The sequence below is a fragment of the Ictalurus furcatus genome, chromosome 23, assembly GCF_023375685.1.
Source record: "Ictalurus furcatus strain D&B chromosome 23, Billie_1.0, whole genome shotgun sequence".
In the NCBI taxonomy this organism is placed as follows: Eukaryota; Metazoa; Chordata; class Actinopteri; order Siluriformes; family Ictaluridae; genus Ictalurus; species Ictalurus furcatus.
This window is the reverse complement of record NC_071277.1, coordinates 5,095,682-5,117,674: the sequence shown is the minus strand read 5'-3', so window position 1 is coordinate 5,117,674 and position 21,993 is coordinate 5,095,682. Positions and strand designations below refer to the sequence as shown.

General features: G+C 41.3%; 2 protein-coding genes across 3 annotated transcripts; both read right to left on the bottom strand.

Annotated features, from left to right (window-relative positions):
- Positions 1 to 600: 600 nt before the first annotated feature.
- LOC128599522 (basic helix-loop-helix domain-containing protein USF3) lies at positions 601 to 13,471 on the bottom strand. The gene is made up of 7 exons (XM_053611198.1): positions 13,018 to 13,471; positions 10,008 to 10,091; positions 9,832 to 9,899; positions 8,879 to 8,910; positions 8,520 to 8,602; positions 8,342 to 8,438; positions 601 to 8,080 (listed from the first exon to the last, which is right to left on the bottom strand). The coding sequence occupies exons 3-7, from the start codon at positions 9,879 to 9,881 to the stop codon at positions 1,356 to 1,358; spliced, it is 6,987 nt and encodes a 2,328-aa protein (XP_053467173.1). The 5' UTR covers positions 9,882 to 9,899; positions 10,008 to 10,091; positions 13,018 to 13,471; the 3' UTR covers positions 601 to 1,355.
- A 557-nt stretch (positions 13,472 to 14,028) lies between these two features.
- On the bottom strand, positions 14,029 to 21,249 carry naa50 (N-alpha-acetyltransferase 50, NatE catalytic subunit). 2 transcript variants are annotated; one of them, XM_053611942.1, is made up of 5 exons: positions 21,043 to 21,249; positions 18,329 to 18,462; positions 17,297 to 17,416; positions 16,992 to 17,058; positions 14,029 to 15,842 (listed from the first exon to the last, which is right to left on the bottom strand). In XM_053611942.1, exons 1-5 carry the CDS (start codon positions 21,048 to 21,050, stop codon positions 15,665 to 15,667), a joined length of 507 nt encoding a protein of 168 aa, XP_053467917.1. In that variant the 5' UTR covers positions 21,051 to 21,249; the 3' UTR covers positions 14,029 to 15,664. The 2 variants fall into 2 exon arrangements, with proteins under 2 accessions (XP_053467917.1, XP_053467916.1); XM_053611941.1 differs by having other exon boundaries at positions 18,329 to 18,465; positions 21,043 to 21,245.
- Positions 21,250 to 21,993: the final 744 nt, after the last annotated feature.

The following is a 21,993-nucleotide window of genomic DNA, read 5'->3' as shown; positions in this document are numbered from 1 at the left end:
AAGAAATGAAGGAAAACTCATTTTCGAAGTGTACCTGGCTGTTACATGACCTACAGCATTACTGCATGTAAATAAAGCTGAAGAAATTACAGCGAACGCGTCGTTTCATTTCATTTTTCAACAGTTGACAATGTCCTTTTGGCATTGCACAAATTTTTCATGTGTTAAAAGACAGTTACCCTCTCCAACGTTGTCATTAAAGAGATTTTGAATATTCCAGCAAGATTAGAAGTACGCCGAACGTCCTCTGAAGGCCAGGTCGTACTAAATCATTTATTGCGATAAAGAGGGCTAACTGTGATTTAGACAAATTCTTTAAGAATGACAAATACTAAACTTTCTGCAATTAAGTACTGCTGTGTTTCTGAAGAAATTGTATTTGTCTTAGGTTTTAAATCTGAAAGCTTTCAATATCCAAATAATTTTCTTATCCCTCTATAAGTCGGTAAAGTACTACAGCTCAATTTGTTAAAATTATGAAATGCGTTTCCACTTCTAAATTCTGTAAAGGATAAAAGTTGTGCAAATGAAAAATATAGCACCAGTAAGAAAAGCGTCCACAAATTACCCATGGCAAGTTTTTAGTGTGCTTATATCCACGGCAGGTATATTACAATTAACTACTGCATTCGAATTGCTAAGAAAATGTACTAAATTTATTTCGTTTCCTAAATCAAATATTTTAACATGCAAACAAACATGTGCCAAAATAAATAAACTACACATACATACTTACTGTCTCTATGTTATTAATATTTGCTGGTGCAAACAATACAATTGCATTAGCTTTGCACAAAAATATTCACATTTGTAGAAAGGTGCAGCCAAACCAATCAAACACAACACAACACAACTTACAAAACAAAACCATTTTAATAATCACCTTTGTATATTTACAAATATCTACAAAACATTTTTTTCATAAATAAGTAAAAATATTTGAACTTGCATTATGTTAATCAATAAGAAAAAATTTCACTCTTTAGTCTCTTTAAGAGATGGGGAAAACTTAAAGGACTCCCAAGTCCTTTAAATCCATATACCATAAATCAGTGAAGGCTTATGACCATTCACAAAAACAAAAAGGTGTATTTATTGTGGCATCATGTCGGGTAGTAACTGCTTTAGTCATGTATGAATTGTATGAACCTCAGTTGTTATTCGTGTTACTAATAAACACAGGAGCTACTCTATGCATAGGCTTTTAACAGAAATGTAGGCAAACATTTTAATGTGTCACGCCGCGGTTAAAGCGTATTTTCCAAAGTTAAGGTAATTTCATCCAACAGGCACTACGATTTACATTTAGATCGTATAGCACCAGCCCAATATTTAATATCTTTGCTACTGCAACTTTAAACAGCAGAGGTCCCGTCGTGCCCAAGAATGTGGCTGATGTTGTGAGCTGGACGATTAGATTGTTTGTTAGAGTCTGAGGAGGAAGTATTTGCAAGCAGTAAAGGGGACATTGGCATTGAGGAACCATCAGGGGGCATTGCTGAGGCTATTTCAGGGAACAGAGAAGTCAGGTTAAAGTTGGATAAATGAGGAGTAATGCCCGAGGAGTTTGCTATGGGCATCGGTGTTATATCGGTCAGCAGCGTATAGCTCGGCTGTGCAAAGCCCACAGGCCGGGGTGGAGAAAGAATAGATCCAAAGCGGTTGTTTAACGGAGTAGTGCTACTCTTATCAGCACTTGAACTTGGAAATATCTGGTTAGAAAAATACTGTATAGGAATCTCATTTGGAATGCTTGGATGAGCAGCAGGTGAATATGAGGGGTAGAAAGAAGGGAGAGTGTTCTGAGGCTCTACAGGAAGGAGAGCAGGGGTACGTGAGGCACTGGACTGTGTGACTGGGGGAATGAAAGATGAGTTTGCATTAATCGGAGGTGGAGGGTTCATACCTCCCTCACCCATAAAGGGAAAGCCAAAGTTCTGGGTGAGATGCTGATCTGAAACCAAATTGCTGTCGCTGCCAACCTGTGAACCTTCCGGCATAAAACGCACAATACTTCTGCGCCGAGATTCACCACCTGTCTGTGGCCGTCCAAGCAGTACTCCCCCACCTGATGGAAGTGGCAATGGACTTTCAGGCTCAAATGTGTTTACAGGTCTCAAGTTGCCAGACCTTGGCCGATCTCCTGGGCGGATTTTTGAACTTTGCGGATCTGGTCCAATATGATGGGCTCTCTGACTGACAGCTGAAAGTGACCTGGAAGAGCCTTGAGCACGGCCCGTATCCGAGCTACTGTGCGGTGTTGACGGAGGATGGGGCAGAACTGATCGTACAGATCCGTGTATATTTCCACTAACCTGAGAAATGTGCCCTTTATTGTTGTCCCCAAGATGCATGGGAGGAGCTGTCTGTGTAGGGTACAAGTTAGGGCTTGAGACTTTAGCCTGAAGTTCCCCAGGAGAAACTCCAGTCACACAGTTGTACTCTATACTCACTGGGGGACAGCCTTGTGCAGCCCTCTGGTGCCCAGTTTGTTCGGGAAGATGTGGAGCCAATAAACTTTGCATAAAGCTTTGATGGCATGAGTCCTGCTCACGTGGCAGCCCAGCTCCAGTTTGTAGCCCCTGTGCTGAAGGATGTGTCCCATATGTACCACGACTACGTCCATCACCAGAAGAACCAGCCCCCATTCTAAATCCGGTTTGTGGCTGAGGACCCCTCTGAGCTGGAGCCACAGATTTACTGGTCATATCTCCACTGCGAGACACTTGCACTTCAAAGTTGTTTACTTGAGGCCCATTACCAAGAGTCTTGAAAGGTAAACGCTCCGATATACGCTGAATGTCTGGAGCCCCCGAGTGTTCTTGGGCTAGTCTGCCTTGAGGATTATGACTAATATTTCCTTTCCCATGTGAGGAGTCAACATAACCTTGTAATTCAGACTGATCCTGTGAATTGCCCCGAGCGGTGTGCAGTGTATGAAGTCCCATACGTTGGTCACCAGCACTTGAAGTCTTCCCAATAAGAGCCTCAGCAGAATAGCTAGACAGCCGATGACGCTCTTGTCGTGATGTAGTACAAGCAAGGTCTGAAGAGCGAGACACAGGATTACTAGCCTGTGAAGTTAGTTGCTGCTCTAAAGTGCGAGAGCCCATCAACCTTTGCATGGCTCCATGATCCTGTCCTGGCTGGCGGTCTTGCTGACTCAAATGGTTGTTCTGATGAGCCCTGGGGCCTGCCTGTTGGCCCTCACAATTCTTTTCCGGTCTACTGAAGTGTTGTTGCTGAAGTTGTTGCTGAAGATGTTGATGCCTCGAGTGTGAACCTTGTTGCTGCATTTGTTGTTGCTGCTGTTGTTGTTGTTGCTGCTGTTGTTGTTGTTGAAGCTGCTGTGGTTTTTGTTGTTGGTGTTGTGGTTGTTGTTGATGTTGGTGCTGCTGGGACTGTTGCTGCTGCTGCTGTTGGTGCTGCTGAGCTTGCTGTTGGTGCTGCTGAGACTGCTGTGATGGTTGATGCTGTACACCATTTTTCTCCAAGTGATGCTGCTTCTGCAAATTAACAGGAGGTCCTGTCTGACCACCTCGCACGACTCTCTTTTTATGGACATTCTGATCTTGTAGCAGAGTCCTCTGTTGAATACTGTGGATCTGAGTGTCTGGTTGTATAAGGTGATGCTGAAGTTGGTAGAGGTGTCTCTGTTGTTCTTGGTGGTGTTGATGTTTGAGGTAATGGCTTCCTCCCAAGATCTGTCCAGATTGTGGTGTGCCATGCTGTACGTGTCCCTGTTGTAGGTGCAGCACACTAGGTTGACTTTGTTCATGTGGTGCCAGTTGAGGAGGGCAGTGTCCTTCTGATGGGCGAAGTACAGTGGTCATAAAAGTATTTCCTGAAAACAGGGCACCTCCTCCATCAGAATGGTTCCCAGTCATTAATGATGAGGAATTTGGCGGCATTTGTCCAGACATTGCTTGGACATGTTCTGTCCCCTTAACATCTATCCGAGCAATACTACCAGATGGGCATGGTTTTGAGCGCTTGTTTATAGGAAGAACAAGGTCTTCTTGGGCAGACCGCTTTGGCATATCCTTTTGATGACGTTCAGATATCCCAGCACCTATGTGAGTTCTCATGAGTGCACTTTTCAAAGGTGTATATTCGTTAACTTGTGCTGGGCCAGAGCAGCTTTGAGTGACCTGAGATGATGTCTGAGACACTAGAATTGCTGCTCCCCCTGGTGATGGAACAGATACTTGCTGACCAAGGTTTGGAGACCCTGGGTAAGACTGGACAGAGCTTGGCCTGATGAGATTGTTAACATTTAGACTAGTGAGAGTGCTAGCTTGTGACTGAGAATAAGCTGTGTTCACTGGAAGCCGGACACCAGATGTACTAATGCCAGAAACCTCAACTAGTGAAGGAGTCTTTGATACGGTTATGTCACCTTGATTTGCTTGCTTTAACTGTTGACTGACTCTTTCTTTGATTATGGGAGTTTGCTGTGTTTTTGAGAGATCCCATCTGGTGGCAGTTGTACTTGATGGGTTATCACCACTGCAGCTATCACTCTTCCTTCCTGGGCTTTCTTGCTCAAATATAGCTCTTGCAGCCATTGCTAATATTTCTGCCTGCTCAGAGGTGAAACTAAAAGATCCAAACGTATTAGGAGACGCAGTAATATTCTGACCTGTTGGAAGCAGCGATGCAACTGAAAAGCCTCTGTTACTTGAAGCTCCTGCTGTTGGTGAATCGGTCTGTCTATTTGCCACTAGCGAGGAATCATATGATTCATTTCCCATTGTTGATACCTCCTGTGAAAGAACAGTTTCTTTTTGCAAGAAAGACTCTGCCTCAGATATATTCTCTGCGGTAGCACTTGAATGTTCACCTCTGCTTAATTCTTTGCTTGAATTTGATTGACCAAGTTTGATACCAACAGAATGAATCTGACTAGCAGTTGCCACAGACATGTTAACTTCTGAATGTTTAAGAACCTTGTTGAAGGTGTTCAAATTCCTGGATTCCTGGTGTAGAACTGGTGATGGTGTATCTGAACAACTTGATGTGGAGTGCAAAGCAAAAGGTGTCTGCATCTGAGAAGTGTCTGCAGCTTTGACTACTGCAGGCTCTGTTTGAACTTGTGGAATCTTCTCCATGAGGGATCCTGTTTCTAGACGCTTTGTTGGATCAGCACTCGTGCCTGAAGGTATGCTCTGGGGTTGGAGAAGTGCAGTTTCGACAGAGGAAACCTTCAAATTATTTTCTGAAGAACGGACACTTGTGAGTGTGGTATTGTTCTGAACTAAAGTAGGACTTGATTCTGTTCGTATGCAACTAGTAATACAATTGTTGACTGTTGATTTATCTTGAGAAATCAGTGTAGTGGATGAGTTATCATTCGTGATTGATTTTGTTGAAGAAGTAACACCTCTGTTCAACGTGCTACACTGAGAAGAGAGAACACTAACTGTTGATTCATTTTGTTGAAGGTCATTATTATTGGCTAAAACGGGTTCATTGCTGGCATGGACTACCGAGCTATCCTCAAGGGGAGTAACAGAATTAAGGGTGCTAACTGTTTTACTGTAAGATGGGGGAATTGCAGCAACGCTTTTTCCGTGACTTTGAGCTACTTCATTGTCCACTAGGGGAGTGACACTTGTTGTATTTGTTGCCAAATTGGCAGGACTGTGAATTAATTTACTACTTGAACTGACACAAACTGCTGTAGAATTATTGCATGTTGAAGTAACTCTGGTGGCCGTGGATGTATTTATGGTACTGGTTTTGTGGCTCATGTCCTCACATGCAGAATTCATAAAGTGAATATCTGTTATAGTGGATGAATGTCCTTGTTCAATGTTTGCCTGAGATGACATACTGTTTGCTGGCTTTGCAGCAATTCGGCACATATTCCTCTTTTGATTAGGTTCTTTTCTCTTGACTGGTCTGGCCCTTTTAACTGACATCTGTTTGGGTTGGTTTACAGAAGCTACACTGGTCTTCTTTGGCAGAATGTTAACTGGACAACTTACTGATGTTGACACGGGTACGACAGGGGTTAGAACAGTCTCAGTGGATGTACTGACTCCTGAAACCAACTTGGACAGAGAAGACTGCACTGTAGTGTCTAAAGGTGGAGTAATTTGCAGTTGTACATTGTTTTGATTGGAGACCTGTGAAATGCTTTGATTGGAGGATTGTGAAATGCTTTGGCTAAGGCTAGTGAGGGCACCCAAACAATTCAATGCAACATTGGTGTTCGGTTCCTCACAGGTGGGCTGGATGATTTGCGTAGCACTTTGACTAACCTGAGGGCTCCCCGTGTCTGCCGATTTCACCGATTGTAAGACGTAAACCTGTCCATTCACAGTGATCGTCTGGGGTGCCTGTGTCTGAACCTGTGCTGAAGGACGTGGAAGGATATGAACCAGCTGTTTAGCTTGAGCAGTACTGGGACAGGGGTTGCTGGAGGTGGTTATTTGATTAGCCAAAGTAGGAACTGCAGATGGCACAACGTTAGTTTGATGGTTCTGTTGAGTAGGCGGCATTGTCGGGGTCTGGATTATAACAATGTGCTGGCATGCCGCCTGATTGGTCACATCCTCTCTAATTACTTGTGGGGCTGGACATGTACTGGCCTGCTGCAAAATAACAACATTAGGATTGTTTTGAGGCAAGGATGTCCCGATTACCGGGGTTCCATCTGAATTCATTTGCACAACCTGCATTGTCTGGAGTACTGGCAATGTGGTGGCTTGACTCTGGGGAATGAGTGTTTGCTGAAGCGGAGGCACAATGGCAGACTGGGGCTGCGGTATTATAGCTGGCTGGGCTTGGGGCTGAGATGGCATAGTGGGTTGTAGTTCATGCTGAGGTGGCATGGCATGATGGATTTGAGGCTTGGGTTGTATGGCTGGATACGTGTGGGATTGAGTTGATGGAGATACAGGTTTGGGTAAAATTGTGGATGGAGCTACAACAGTTTGTGACTGAGTTAGTAACCCTGTCTGTGTTACAAGAGGTGGTTGATGAAGTACCACAGGGGTCTGGGATAAAAGTGATGTCTGAGTAACAACAGGTGTTTGAGGACAGGGAAGCACAGCTGGTAACAACTGGGGAGGGTTAGACCGAACAGGGATGCGTGTTGGTTTGGGGGTTTGCAGTTGCATAGGAACTTGCGTTTGCACTTGGACAGGAATGGGATGGACTTGGGGATTTGCCACAACAGGACATACTGAAAGTTGTGGAATATTATGCCCAGAGTTACTGGCTTCTGTGACCAAAGCTCGACAGACAGGCTGCACCGTGTTGCCAGTAAGCTGTAGTGTTGTCCATGTAGTCTGTGTGCTGTTAGCTGCACTGGTCCGAAGATGAGCAGTGTTGCCTGGTAATGTTTGAGCAAGAGACATGCTTTCGGTATCCTGTGGCAGCATTGAAGAAGCATCAGAAACAAGGGTGTTACTGACCACGGTTTGAGGCAAGGAGGATAGACTAAATACAGGCTGAAGTTGGACAGGCGTTGTGCAACTGGTAGAAGATGCAAGAGTTGGTGTAGGCTTGGCTGGCTGAGTTTCTTGAGGACTAGGAGCAGTGACTGCAAGCTTGGGACATACGCCTTGAAGAGTAACATAATTCCCAGGAGGGGGCAATTTTGGAGCAACAGGTGCCACAGCAGCATACTGCTCCACCACTGCAAGACAGGGCTTGGACACAGCAGGAATAAGAGTCGCTAGTGGAATGTGTGAAGATGTAGAAGAGGTGACCGTTATCTGTGTTCCGTTTGGGACACCAAGTGCTTGACCTGGACCCATTTGAACGTTGCAAGATGGTTGAATGGCTAAAGCGTTTACTGGCTGTTTATCCAGGTGAGAAACAGCATTTGAAGGAGCAGACATTTTACTTGTTGAACAAGCCAAATTCTCATTAGAGTACACAATTATTCCCTTTGACATCAAGTGAGTTGGTGTTATTTTGGCTACTTTAGCACAGCGTTGCTTGCCCTTCCAGTGGATAGTAGGGTCATCCAGAAAGTTGATCCCATTTGCTTTGAGGAGCTCAATGTAATGAGCACTTTCCTTTCTTAAGTCCTCCACCTGCTGTCGTAAGCGTTTGATCTCTTCCGCTGTAGAGAAATGGTCAACATAGATTATAGTCGAGTAGCGCATCTATTCACAATTTAGATCAGGAGCACTCTATATCCCAATTAAGCACTGACTTACTGACTCTTGGACTTTCGGTAACAGATGGCTATGGCACTGTGGGCCTTCAAAATCATAATCCGTCAAAAACAGAACAAAAGCTATGCTATTACACCGCTCGAGAGCCCAAATTCCTGGAAATCTAAAGGCGCAACCGACCAACCAGAGCAGAAGAAACCTCTTACCTTGTACTTTGTCTCCTCCGTTGAGCAGCATTTCATCATTCTGTTGCTTTAGCTCGGAGATATAACGATAGGCTTCCCCTAGAATCATATTCTTACTCTAAAAATACATAAATAAATAATGAGTTTAGAGTGCAAGCTTATTGTACTACAATTCCATTCATTTTGCATGGTGCATTACCTGTTTTAAGGCTTGGGAGCAAGGCAAGAGATCTCCAATTCGTTTGATACCGGAATTGATCTTCTCTTTGCGGTGTCTTTCGACTAAATGACACATGGGTGTTTATTGTATGTCGAACGTTGCGAAACAAAGAAAAAACATCAAGATGACATGAACTGTAAGAACATTGACAGTCCCATTTCATAATATTTTCAGAATTCCAATGACTAAAGTGCCTACAAATAAATGATCCAGTATGTATTTGAAGTCACTATATTGTGTGCTGACTCAAGCAATATCCAATTAGCCATCCATAAACTATTACATTATCATATATACACTTAAGATAAACTGCAAAAATGTAATTACGGTGCTCTTACCTGCATTGTGTGTCTCTTTGTTTTTTTTCCTCCTGACGTCAAACAAAACAAATACAATTAGTACCGTACTAGAATTCAGTAATGCTCAATACATGAACGTTCTGCAGTGGTAATAAGAAAATAAGTACACGTGCATAATTCTTTTACAGACAAGTGACAAATTAAAGGAATTAACAACAAAATCTACATTGTTCATTTGGGTTCAGATCTAGTAAATGGTCTGCACTTATATAGAGCGTATTTAACTCTAGCGGTCCTACAAAGCGCTTTACACTGGTTCTCATTCACACACACACACACACACACACACACACATACGGTAGAGCTGCCATGCAAGGCACTAACTTGCCATTGGGAGCAACTTGGGGTTCAGTGTCTTGCCCAAGGACACTTCAGCATGTGGAGTCACGTGGGCCGGGAATTGAACCGCCAACCCTACAATTAGTGGACAACCCGCTCTACCACCTGAGCCACAGTCGCCCCAAGTGACTGAAGATTATGGCAAATATACGTAACAAATATTACTTTCAGACTCATCAAAACATTCACAGAGCCCCTGCACCCTGTGGATGGGGGCGGATGTATTCCGGACGAGACCAAGCCAATCGGACAGAAACATTTTATCACAGGATACAGGTGATCAGTTAGAAGTACAGAACTGATTTGCAGTCACGATTCCCTCTAAGTGGAGCCAAAATGTGACAGCAAAATACCTTGGATAGCATAACAGAAGCATGTTTTTTTTTCTCCTTTAATATGTCACCTGTCTGCGTACATCTGTTGGCCATGACACTTTAGCAATGGAAACATCTGTTCGCCAAAATATCAATAATTGCAAAAAAACACAAAACAAACTGTTACAAATGGTTTGAATCGACCATAATCATGAACGTAAAATGTACAGTTTTATATAGTTTCATATCTTACGTAGGGGATTCAGAACAAATCCTTACCGTGTGAGTTTCTGGGTAGTTTCTGGCTGATTCTGTATTATTTCTGGCATTGTGGCACGCACTGCAGCCTTGAGAGGAAAAAAGAAAAAAAGAAGCACACATACCTACAGAAACACATTTTAACAACGCACAATAGTGTACTAACTATAAAGCGGTCTTTAAATAAACAAACCTACCTTCCAGCAGTGGGCAAAGGAGTATTATGTATGCCAGCTTAAACTCAGGAATCACAGAGCTCTGTTCTTCATGAAAGCATGTGTCTGTGGGTAAGAAAGAGTGAGCAAAATCTGATTATCTGTCCAAAACACGAGTCTGATTACAGTATCACAAGGAAAATGAACCAAGTATGGATCGGTGAATCCATACTCATCTCATTACAATACATCACAGGTACGACTGGCCATGTATGCAAAGTCAAACATCCTTTCTTAGAAGCACTTTGCTTGTACACAGCTGTTCAGGGTCTTTTGTACTATGCTTTCACTATATACTAAAGCGTACACCTTTAATCACATGCAATCTGTCACAGCCACAAAACATGCATCTCTTGTCCATTTTTAAGATAACATATGTCTAAATATACTTTTTTTTCCTTCATTTTTTAACTTTCAGAATTTCTACAGTAATATACAGGAATATGTAGATACAGGTCAACAGCCAGATGTTCAGATCAAACATCAGAATCTCAGTGTCTTTAAGCGTGGCATGGTTGTTGGTACCACACGGGCTGGTTTGAGTATTTCAGAAACTGCTGATCTCCTGGGATTTTCACACACACCCACAACAGTCTCTAGAGTTTACACAGAATGGTGTGAAAAATCAAAAGAAGCCATGCAGTGAGCGGCAGTTCTGCAAGCGCAAACACCTTGTTGATGAGAGAGATCAGAGGAGAATGGTCAGACTGTGGTTGGAGCTGACAGTAACTCAAATAACAACACTATATAACCATGGTGAGCTGAAAAGCATCTCAGAACACACAACACCACCACTCAAATCTTAAGCCATGAACAGGAATCTGAGACTACACTACCAGTCAAAAGTTTACACACACTCATTCTTTATTTTAATCCCCCTCCACCATTTTATAATAATAATAATAAAGTCATCAAAACTCTGGAGTAACACAAATGGAACTATGGGATTTATCCATCCATCCATCCATCCATCCATCTATCTATCTTCAACCGCTTACTCCTTTTCAGGGTCACGGGGAACCTGGAGCCTATCCCAGGGAGCATCAGGCACAAGACGGGGTACACCCTGGACAGGGAGCCAATCCATCAAAGGGCACAATCACATACACATTCACACACCCATTCATACACTACGGACACTTTAGACACGCCAATCAGCCTACCATGCATGTTTTTGGACTGGGGGAGGAAACCGGAGTACCCGGAGGAAACCCCCACAGCACGGGGAGAAAATGCAAACTCCCTATGGGATTTATGTTGTGAAAAAAATAAAATAAAAATAAATCAAAATAATTTAGTATTTAGCATCCTCAAAGTAGACGCCCTTCTGGCCTAGAATTTCCAGAAATGTGTTCTTGCCGTTTTCTCAACCGATTTCTTGAGGAATTTCCCTGAGATGCTTTTTAAACAGTATTAAAGGAGTTCCCACCTATGATGCACACTTATCGGCTGCTTTTCAGAATATTTCGCTCCGAGTCGTCAGTTTAAAGTTATTTTTTTTTTGTGAATAAAACGTTTATTTTCTAATGTAAGAAATGAATATGTCTGCACAATTATATTTTTGTCTACAACACGGATTTCAAATCATTAATCATACACCTTCAGATCAAAAGGTTTTTAAGATCATGAGGAACATTTAAGTCAAGTGTCTCCAAACTTTTGACCGGTAGTGTGTATTGGGCACGGACACACCCAAATAGGACGGATGAAGATTAGAAAAACATTGCCTGTCTTTTTCCTAATAGAAAAAATGTTTAATAGGGAATGTCCTAATGGACTGTGAACGTACAGTAAGCCTATGTATACGTAATTAACTGATATACAATCATTAACAACTTAACTATTAATATATTAGAATTAGAAAAAAAGTAATGTTTAGAAATATGTAATCTTAAAAGGTGCAAAAGATAAGATTAGTATTATATATATATATATATATATATATAAATTAGATTAAAGATTATGCCCCAAACGGTTAGGTGGGTTTCAACATTTGAATGATTCCCATGTTTGTGACGCTCTGACCTCAGGATCTACGCTGGCCTGTAGAGTGTCTCTGAGTGACTGACAGGAGCTGCATCCAAACATCAGCAAGCATTCAGGACCAGATACCCGCTTCCCCCGAATGGGTTTTTACTCAACAGATTCATACACTTTTACTAAGGGCATGACTTCACAAAATCCTTCGTATGCCAGGGAACTCTGCGTACAAGGCGGGGGACACTCTGGACAGGGTCCCAACCCATCACCAGGCACAAGAACACACATTCACACACCACGGACAATTTAGAAATGCCACTCAGCATGCAATGCATGTCTCTGGACTGGGGGAGGAAACCAGAGTACCCGGAGGAAACCCAAGAAGCACAGGGAGAACATGCAAACTCCGCACACACACACACACAGGGCAGAGGCGGGATTCCAACCCTCAACCCCAGAGATGCCAGGTTATTTATATAAGTATGGAATGAATATATATATATTTATTAAGTGCTCTGTACAATTATTTACTCCTATTCTGAAATAGCTAGTTACACCTGAAGGCTATAATTATCTATAAGGTCGGGTAGAACAAATTAGTGCAAGGAAATCGTTGACAAACAACTGATTCTTAAACATTACTTAAATATTAATTAACACTGACAGCTATTCTAGCTTGCTAGCTAATACGCTAAATGTGCTCTTGCTGACTTTACGGACAAGACCGTCGGCTCCAGTCATATTTACGCGACTATGAAGCCGCTACAACGCGGAAAATAAGGCTTATAACGCCTTTATTCACTTTTATAATCAGCTACTCGGGTCATCACAGCTGCCACACGCGTAACGCTAGCTAGCATTAGAGCTAAAAACAACTAGCTACCGACTCGGAGCTAATGCTACAGCTACTAGCTTCATGGCTAGCTTATCGGGTTATTACTTCACAACCAAAATGATCGCCTGCCTAATTATCTCCATTTCTCGATATCGATCATAAAATAATAAAACCTACCGATAACTTCAGCATTTTTGCACCGCAGAAAACTGTCCCGGTAAAAACTTTGTTGATCCTTTTCGATTTACTTCATTTTCCCAATGCCAGGTACAAACTTGGTGGGCGGGGGCAAATTAAAACATCCACTAATCACATCGAAGGAGCCGATATTGACCAATAACGAGCAGGAAGATGACCAATGGGCGTGGCTTTACCTAAAATCGTATGTAAGTAAATGTAAGAACATGTACCCTTCCTTTTTCAGTTCATTGTTTGTTATTGTGATATTAATTAATAAACTATGCGGTAATAAAAAAATCTTAATGAACGTTTGTGGGCGGGGCGGACTAAAACATCCACCAATCACACCGAAGGAGCCGATATTGACCAATAACGAGCAGGATGATGGCCAAGAGGCGTGTCATTTTTTTTCTCTAAAATAATGCTTACATGTAAGACGCTGATCGTCCGTTAATGAGATATTAATAAACCATGAGGCGATTAAAAAAAAGGTTAATGAACGCTTGCATTAAAATTTTATATATATACATATATACATATATATATATATGTATATACATATATACATATATACACACACACAAAGGAAAAACTCCATACAAAATTAAATCAGGGTGGACGCTATGTCAAAAAATGTCATATAATATGTGAAGACACTATGTGTATCACCATAGATACTTTTATACTGTCTAACAAAATAAATTTACTCAGAAGGAGGACGGCAAATATTCTGTAAAAATATTAATAGTTTACAATTCTAAAGATGCAAAGCAATAAAAAGCTAAAATCAAAACAAGCATTTCAGATCAAGAGATAAGAATTGTAATGTTTTTTTAAAAAACATTTTTTTAAATGAAAATAACACAACCTCCCATGGGTAAAAAAAAAAAAAGGTATACTTTTTGTATATCATTTATCACGATATTGAAATTGTATTGTCATATCACCCACCCCCAACCCACACATCTCTCTATTTTGTGCAGCATGATAAGAGCATGTTCTGGAAAATAATGCAAATAGTATTTTATTTAGAGGTTTTAAAAGTTTTACAATATAGAGCTCCAGAAAAGATTCTCCAAAGAAAGAAAGAAAACATGCTTGTACTACAATGGAGAGGGCACATCCCTCTTGGCATGCAGTGTCAAGGCTTCCCCTGGGGTCTGGCCTGTGAATCCAAGTTCAGCATAAGGAACCTCTATAACCAAACCACGCCAATCCCACAGTGCGTTAAAAAACAGATTTGTTTTTTGTTTTGGTCAGTGAACATCACTGAAATGATAGCGACATGTTGTGGGTCGGTTTTTAGCTGCCAGTTTGCCGAAGAGGAGACTGCTGAAATTAACATCAATGAACGCTTAGGAATATTATGAAATGCAATTTGTGTGTCGTCACATAGAGGACAAAAATTCAGACTGAAACCATTCAAGTAAAATAACTGTTGCAGTTTTCCTTTGCTTTACCCCAATATTTTACAATCACCTGGTTAACTGAACCATGTTAACGCTTACATTCTGTGTGAACTCACAGCGATGTGGTTTGTTAAATTGACAAAAGTATTTCAGGTTGTCGTGGTTGAGTTTTTCCTCCTGTTTCTGAAATCAATTTGTTCTTGGGGGAAAATCTCAAAAATAAATTAAAATCAATTTCTTGCACGTGGAATGTGAGTGTGTGTAGAAAAAGGCACGCGCTACGTTAAAAGTGTCTCATATTCTGGGGTAACTGTAACAACAGCACACCTCCTCTCCATAACTGGCACTTTACAGTTTTTTCTCCAATCTGAAGCACCAACAGCACCCCAGGAAAAGCCATGAACCAACCAGCAATTATGCAAAACAAAATAAAAACAAAAACAAAATTAAGGGGACTTTAAATAATGGGCAGAGAAGTAAAGACATTCAGAAACGGGAGTGGAGTCTCCTCCCACACTCAATCTCTCACTTTCAAACCGTTTGATCATGTTCACGCCGGCTCGAGGGGGCGGCGAGATGATCCTGTGCGAAACAGATCGGAGAGACTCGCACCTAAAGAAAGAGACACTGCATCACGTGCAATACTCCTCCCCAGCATTCTGCCTGTAAAAAAAAAACCGAACACATCTGTGTTCCCGGGCTCAGGTGGCGAGGTGACGGGAGGTCCGGAGGTCACCGAGACGATCTGTAGCGTGACGTCCAATGCTGCCAAGGCAGGACCACCTTTTCGCCAAAAACAACAGTCCTATTTTTTTAAAAAGGTCTATCGCCTTGTTCAAGCAACAACGTTGTGTCCCCTTGCCATTAATGATTTAAAACAAAATGCAAACGGTATGCTTACATAGTTAACCTTCACCATGTCTACTCTGTAACAAGTAAGCAGCTTTTAGGAGCACTTATGTATTCTGCCTGGAGAAAAAAAAAAGACAAAAAAAAAAAACCTTGTGTCTAATTTCAACTCTCTAATTGAGGAAAGAAAAAAAGAGAGAGAATGCAAACTGATGGGGACAGTTTTGTTTTTGAAAAATAAAAATTCAGCAATTTTGTCATGGACTCGTTTTTCTCTTTAAATTGCCCTCCAAAAAAAGTGGTGTATCTACAGGCCCTGGGGCATCGGTCACAGTTCCACTTCGTGAATACGGGCCGAGATCCATCTCTCCAGCGTGCTCCGGCTCCTACTCGGCCTTCTGCAGGTCTCCTGCTGGGGGCTCGCACGGGCTCCGCAGGCTCTTCTGGAGAACATGGGCGTCTGCCGGCTCTATCCTCTTGTAATAGTTCTTTTTCGTTTCGATGATCTCAAAACCAAACTTCTGGTAGAAGTCGATCGCAGACTCGTTACTGATCTGAACGTGACTGAGGGAGAAAGGGGTTGAAAGAAAGGATTATTACTGGACAGTAGTGCATACTATGTTTATCACTCAACCTTTACTGTATCGACAAATAATGTCCGTACAGTATAATTATAAACACGGCAACAAGCAATAAATCACCATTTATTCTGTATTCAAGTGATCAAAACAGAGCGGTTCAAGCGGTCACTGAATCCGAAGTTATGATGTGGTGAAATCATAAACGGCTCCAGTAAATTCCTCAGAACAACGCTACAGCTAAATTCTCCATTCTCACAGTTTCACTTCCTTCTTGGCTTGTTAAGTGACTTCCAACTTTTATTCTAATTTTTCAAAGCCAACTTAATTTGCAGTCTCGAGTAATCAGATGAGTTCATAGCCTGTACGACCCTCCTGTAATATGGAATTAAATTCTTGCCAATAAGTATTGAACATAAATTTTCAAAAACAAAAATATACAATGAGAAAGAAGATAAAACAGTCTGAAACTGAAAACCGTCACCTCAGTGGCACAAACGTAACGCGGTCTTCAAATAAACAGCATTATTTGTTAACAGTTTTCTAAGCTTCCTTTTCGCTAATCATGGTTTGTGAACCCTGATTTTTCGTGTACACTTTCAAACTTTTCGTTTACGCTGTTCTGGCGCAAATCTCTCGTGTGGGCGGGGCTTAACAGCGGTTTACTTTGGTTGGCTAGTGAGACTTGGATCGACAGCTCGAGTGTTCAGCTGAGGAGGTACGAGGAGGATGATTATGACGACACTCCGTGCCGGAGATTTGATGGAAAATGTCCAAAAGTCTGAGACAAACACTGAAAATCTGGGATTTGTTTCTGTTTAAAATTGGAAACAAAAGTTTTTGAAAAATAAATGACAAGAAATGTTCCATCTTGAATTTGCAATATTTAAATGTAAGCAAATCTGTGATATTGACCGTGCTAATGCCTTCGTACAAAAAAGTCAGATCAGGTCCGAGAAAGGTCTTATCGCTTCCATTGAAGCACATAATGGATCGAATATGGATCGTTAGGTTTACTCAAACTTCTGGAGGCTACGCCCGCTCGAGCGCAGGCTGTCATTAAGTAAGGAATAAAAAACACCATGCACTGTGCGGTTACACGGAAATAATGTGATTGTTTTATGTCAGAACTTACAGGTAAATGTTGTCAAAAGTGCCATCCTTCTCACAGATGTTCAGCACGTGGTTCAGCATCTTTGTTCCTTTGAACAAAAAAAAAAAACAAAAACAAAAAACAATGAAGAAATTTCAAAAATCAAAACACATTGAAAATTTTCCTTCAAATGTTAACTGATGAGTTGATGAATTGTTTTTAGTATTTTACTAAAAACAAGGTAATAAAACAACAAAAAATCTGCGTTTCTGAAGTATAATGACTCCTACTATGGCTCAAGGCTTTTAAAGTTCAATCTTGTCCTGCTTTGTGTGGAAAAACTGTACCAATGCCCAGTCTGCGGTAGGGTGCGAGGCAGCCCAGTGTCATGATGTACAATCTCTTCTGGTTCTGGGAGTGATCCACCCGACAGCACACGGCTCCCACGGCGATGTCATTGAAGTACGCTGCAAAATAAAAAGAAGCATGACTAATGGTGCATCTGGTCCAAAAGCACGTGTGCAAAATAAAACCCTGTGTCATTCAGTTAAAGGAAAATAATTGACGACTGTTTGGTGTGATGAAGCGGCATCACTCGAACTTGATTATTTTCCCATAACATCACATCTCAAGGTGCTTTGTTGCCAACGATTACGATGAAGGATGTGTTATGCTTTTTTAACATTGCATATCGCATATTAATGTGTTGCACAGCTTTTAGATTTCAGTCTGTCTGAAAATGAGACATCAGAAAATGAGTGGAGAAAAACAGATGCACAAAATGTTCAGATGTAAATGAGATATAAGCGATTAGTGTAACAGATGTACTTTTAAAATCAAACAAACTCAGAAACCATTCTTAAGCTACGTCTATATTAATCCGGATCAACTTGATCTGAAAACGCATGTTTTTCCTCTGAGACGGAGCTTTTTGAAAACGCACTCCCAAGTGGATAAATCTGAATCTGGACTGAGAAAACGGAGATATTCAAAAACGATGACGCGTTTTTAGTCGTGTGACCCATTCGACTCGAAACAAACAACATGGTGGACGACGTTGTACCGCAGTCGCTGCGCCTACGATCCAGTTTGATAGCGTTGTTAAAGATTACTGTCGCTTTGTACAACCTTCAGATCGTGTTTTTAAATAAACGCCTGGCGGAAACGACTCTTTAGGTTTTAACACGTGCACAGTATAGAGGGGTAAGTGGAGCGATGTGGACTTCTTTTAAAAGTGAGTCTGGAAACCTTTTCCCAGTACGGGGAAAACGTGTCAAAACCCTCATTTGTAATACTCCCACTTACACCACAAACGCAGCAGGTACGGATTCGTTTGAAAAATCTAAACATGTCTGTGACCTGTTAGCTCGGTGCCTTACCTAGCTTGGCGAGCTCTCCTACTTCCAGTACATCTTTGTAGAACTTGTCGTTGTAACTGACAGGGAAGATGACTTGGTTGAGACGCTTCAGCTGTTTAATGTTGTGGGGGGTGACGTCCCCCAGCTCGATCCGGCTACTGGAACAAAAGCAGAATGCTCAACGGGGTAGTTTGCTCGTCATTACAGAACAACGCTGTTGAAGACGATGCTTCAAAAAGTACTGGGGAAGATATTAGCACCAAAACAGTCAGACACAGTATTTAAATTTGGTGCATTTGGTTATTACCTTATGTGTGCTGCCCAACAAAATCAAGCACTGCTTCATCATAGCCATAAGGTTTATTTGTTGCCTTCACTTGACACCAGTTGGGGAATGACAGCGGTATTTATAGGGCGACTGCGTGCTTAAAACGACACAGCTGCAGTTTTAGGTCGCTGCTACAGCTGGGGGTATAGATAGAGTAACGAGAGAGCAACAAGTATACTGTCTCTGTCTCTCTCTCAAACGCTGAGAAGCAAAACCTTCTGCGAAAAACTGGTGTATGTACAGGATTTCATTTCACACAAATAGGAGCCAAACATATCGAGTCAAATAAAGACCAAGATCAATTGATTAAACATGTGGAGTCAGGCGTGGCTCCTGCTTTAATGGAATGAAAGCCTACAGCCACGGCGGCCTTTTATATCCAGAGCTTCATTTGTCCTTACGCAAGGCAGAACCAGCAGACACTTGTCTTGCCACCCTAGAGCCGGTTTCAGCGTTCGTTTAAGATCAGTACTCGTCACACTGTCTGAGATACTAATAACATCTTGCCTGAATTCTGAGCAATAGCAATAGTGTTCTCCGTGTCAGATTATACAGGGCTTGGCGATTTGACCAAAATATCGTATCACGATTGAGGACGTTTCTACGATACAGGATGCGTATCACAATACATAATTTAGCAAACACTGTCTGCAAAACAGTAGTATAATAAACAAAAAAAATAACACGTTAAACTGACTATACTTTTTGACTATACTTTTTTTAACGTCTACAAAGACAAAGAAGATTAAGGTAAAAAAAAAAAAAGTCAAATCAACAGCATCCATTCGGTACCGTATAAATTGTAATGATTAAGATCCCAAACAACAAATCGCCATACCAACGATATCTCAGAAAAGTGTATGTATCGCGTAATCGTTTATCGCGATATCGATATTATATGGATATATCGCCCAGCCCCAAGACTATACGCATGCTGAAGATCCTCTAACGAAAGACCTTAAAGGAAAATGACTACATTCTGTTTACGTCATCGATCCAGAAAATCAGCTCACGCAGAAGACATAGTTGTGTAAACGAGAATGTGGATCAGAGCGAGCTTGACGTAATAAGGAGAATTTTTTTCCCCTTCCATCGGCATGTTTCGTTAACGCATCGGTATCGCAACTAGAGAGCGTCTAGCCGTCCCACGAGTTCTGCACGATCCTGTCCCGTCCTTCTATTGGTGGCTTTTCAGACGATCGTCGTAGCATTGCTTATGCTCTGCCAGAACTTTATCATCGACTGTCTTCAGACATGACGGCTCTACGTCAGCTACCGGCAAGCTTAACTCACATCCAAAGAACTCTTTTTTTTAACGATCCAAGATTGCAAAATTGTAGTATAACTTGTTCGTTTTAAAATCAGACAGATGCAACACGTTATCGATACAGTCTGCTATAAAGTTCATCACGATTTTGTCGGGATTATCTCGTACAATCTGGCAGGGAACAATCTTTAAAGATTGCTGTGACTGTGATCACAGTGTAAAGAAACAGCTTTAGTTAGTTTATCCCATACCCACTGACGCAAATTTGCATATATTTGCATAAACACTAAATAACAAATAAGCTCTAGGGGCGTCACAGCCAATCAGAACAGAGAAGCGCTTTTACTAAATTTGGCAATGAAAAACAGACACGCCCTTTTCCCCTTCAAGTATACGTTTAAGTAAAATTAGGCTTGCACAAGGTTAACCTAATCAAACAAATATTAATTCTTATTGATTTGGGTTTAGAGCTCGCTAAATGTTTCATCTTTCATCTACGGATTTGTGTGTCAGTGAGTTTAAAAAGCGCGTACCTCATTAACATATATGTTAATTTAACCTGTTAACTACCCAGTTACCCAACTAACACACACACACATCACTGACCGAATAATGAGTGTTTAGCGTTAGCTTCACACTCGGATAGCCATCCCAGTTACGTTATTATGTACATTATGTGCTAGCTGTTTGCTCATTATTAATCATCATAAACACATTTAAACCTCTGTGAAGTTTAAAATCACTGCTAAACAACTGCCATGGTTAGGAAATGTGCCATGCTAACCGCTAGCTTTTCACAGTCTGACTCAACATTTTTCACATTTACTTTCGACACTAAGCTAAGCTAATTTTAATACTGTACGACCTCCGACTTACACCCAGTGTGTAAGTTGTTTATTTATGTGACTTAAATTGATTAGTGTTGAGTCTGACAGAGCGTCCGGTTTTAAACCAAGCTGCGGTTAGCGCTCTCGGGTTGGCAAATTCTTTCGCAGGTAAGTTAGCGTTAGCATTAGCGTTAGCATTAGCATCGCTAGCAACTCCCCCGCCCTCCCCTGCTGAAAAAAAATAGACGAAGAGAGAAAAACTTTTTTTTCTGTGACGGCTTAAAGGTGGATAAATCCACACGCCGTTACTCACCCTTTCATCTTTATCTCAACTTATCTGTGGCTTAAAAATTCACCGAGGTCGTCGTAATGTTGTCCCAATACAAAAGAAAGAGAAATTGGTGCTAACTTTGGGGTGCGAGCAACTCTCGCTGCTGTTCCCTCCACATGTAGGTTGCTAACAGACTAGCAAAAGCTGCTGCTGTCAATTCGCTCACCACTGTGTTTTTTTCCACACCCATATTCCGACAAACTCCGCCTCCTTTGATACGATTGGCTTGATGTGCCTTATTTTCTGAGCTACTATTGGCTATAAACTCAACAGCCCTTGTGGTATGATTTAGTAACCAATCCCAAAACAAGAGGCGGGGTTTAATGAAAACGGTTAGGAGAAATAACGCAGCTCCGAGGAGCAGCAACAACAAGCAAAGACTGGGTATGGGCACCGGAAGTGACGCAAACTGCTTTTACCTAACAGACTAAGAGTCCCAACCGTCTTTCTGTCATTAAAGGTGACTTCTATGGAATTTTATATTTCTATGTGTTTCTGTGGACTCCTGTGGTTTTCTTTCTAATTTATTTGACTTGTTTGAGGCTAAAATGCTTGAACTAAGAAACATTAAAACACTAAAAAGTTTAGTGTCGAAAATAACTGTCATTTGGTTTGATCATGGATGAAAACCTACATCGGAAGAGTAATTAAGTTTTGTTTTCTCTTCTATGCTCTTCTATGTTTTTGATATATATATCATATATATATATATATATATATATATATATATATATATATATGATATATATATATATGTGTGTATGTATGTATGTATGTATGTGTGTGTGTGTGTACACTTTTGTAATATTATAGTTCTTTTGAATTTTTTTAACAGTTTTGAGCATGTATATACACCCACTCACACTAGAAGGAGCTGCATACATCCATTTTCACATTTGTCTCACTGTGTATAACCGTATTTACTGTCGGTTA

Excerpts from the sequence above, each read along its gene's own strand:
- naa50 (XM_053611941.1), bottom strand. Across the intron at positions 17,417-18,328 it reads AGGAGAGCTCGCCAAGCTAG|CGTACTTCAATGACATCGCC; the intron begins GTAAGGCACCGA and ends TTTATTTTGCAG. Across the intron at positions 15,843-16,991 it reads ACTTTTGACAACATTTACCT|TCACGTTCAGATCAGTAACG; the intron begins GTAAGTTCTGAC and ends TTTCTCCCTCAG.
- LOC128599522 (XM_053611198.1), bottom strand. The coding sequence starts at position 9,881 with ATGCCAGAAATAATACAGAATCAGCCAGAAACTACCCAGAAACTCACA. Across the intron at positions 8,911-9,831 it reads ACTACCCAGAAACTCACACG|GAGGAAAAAAAACAAAGAGA; the intron begins GTAAGGATTTGT and ends GTTTGACGTCAG. Across the intron at positions 8,603-8,878 it reads CAAAGAGACACACAATGCAG|TCGAAAGACACCGCAAAGAG; the intron begins GTAAGAGCACCG and ends TGTGTCATTTAG.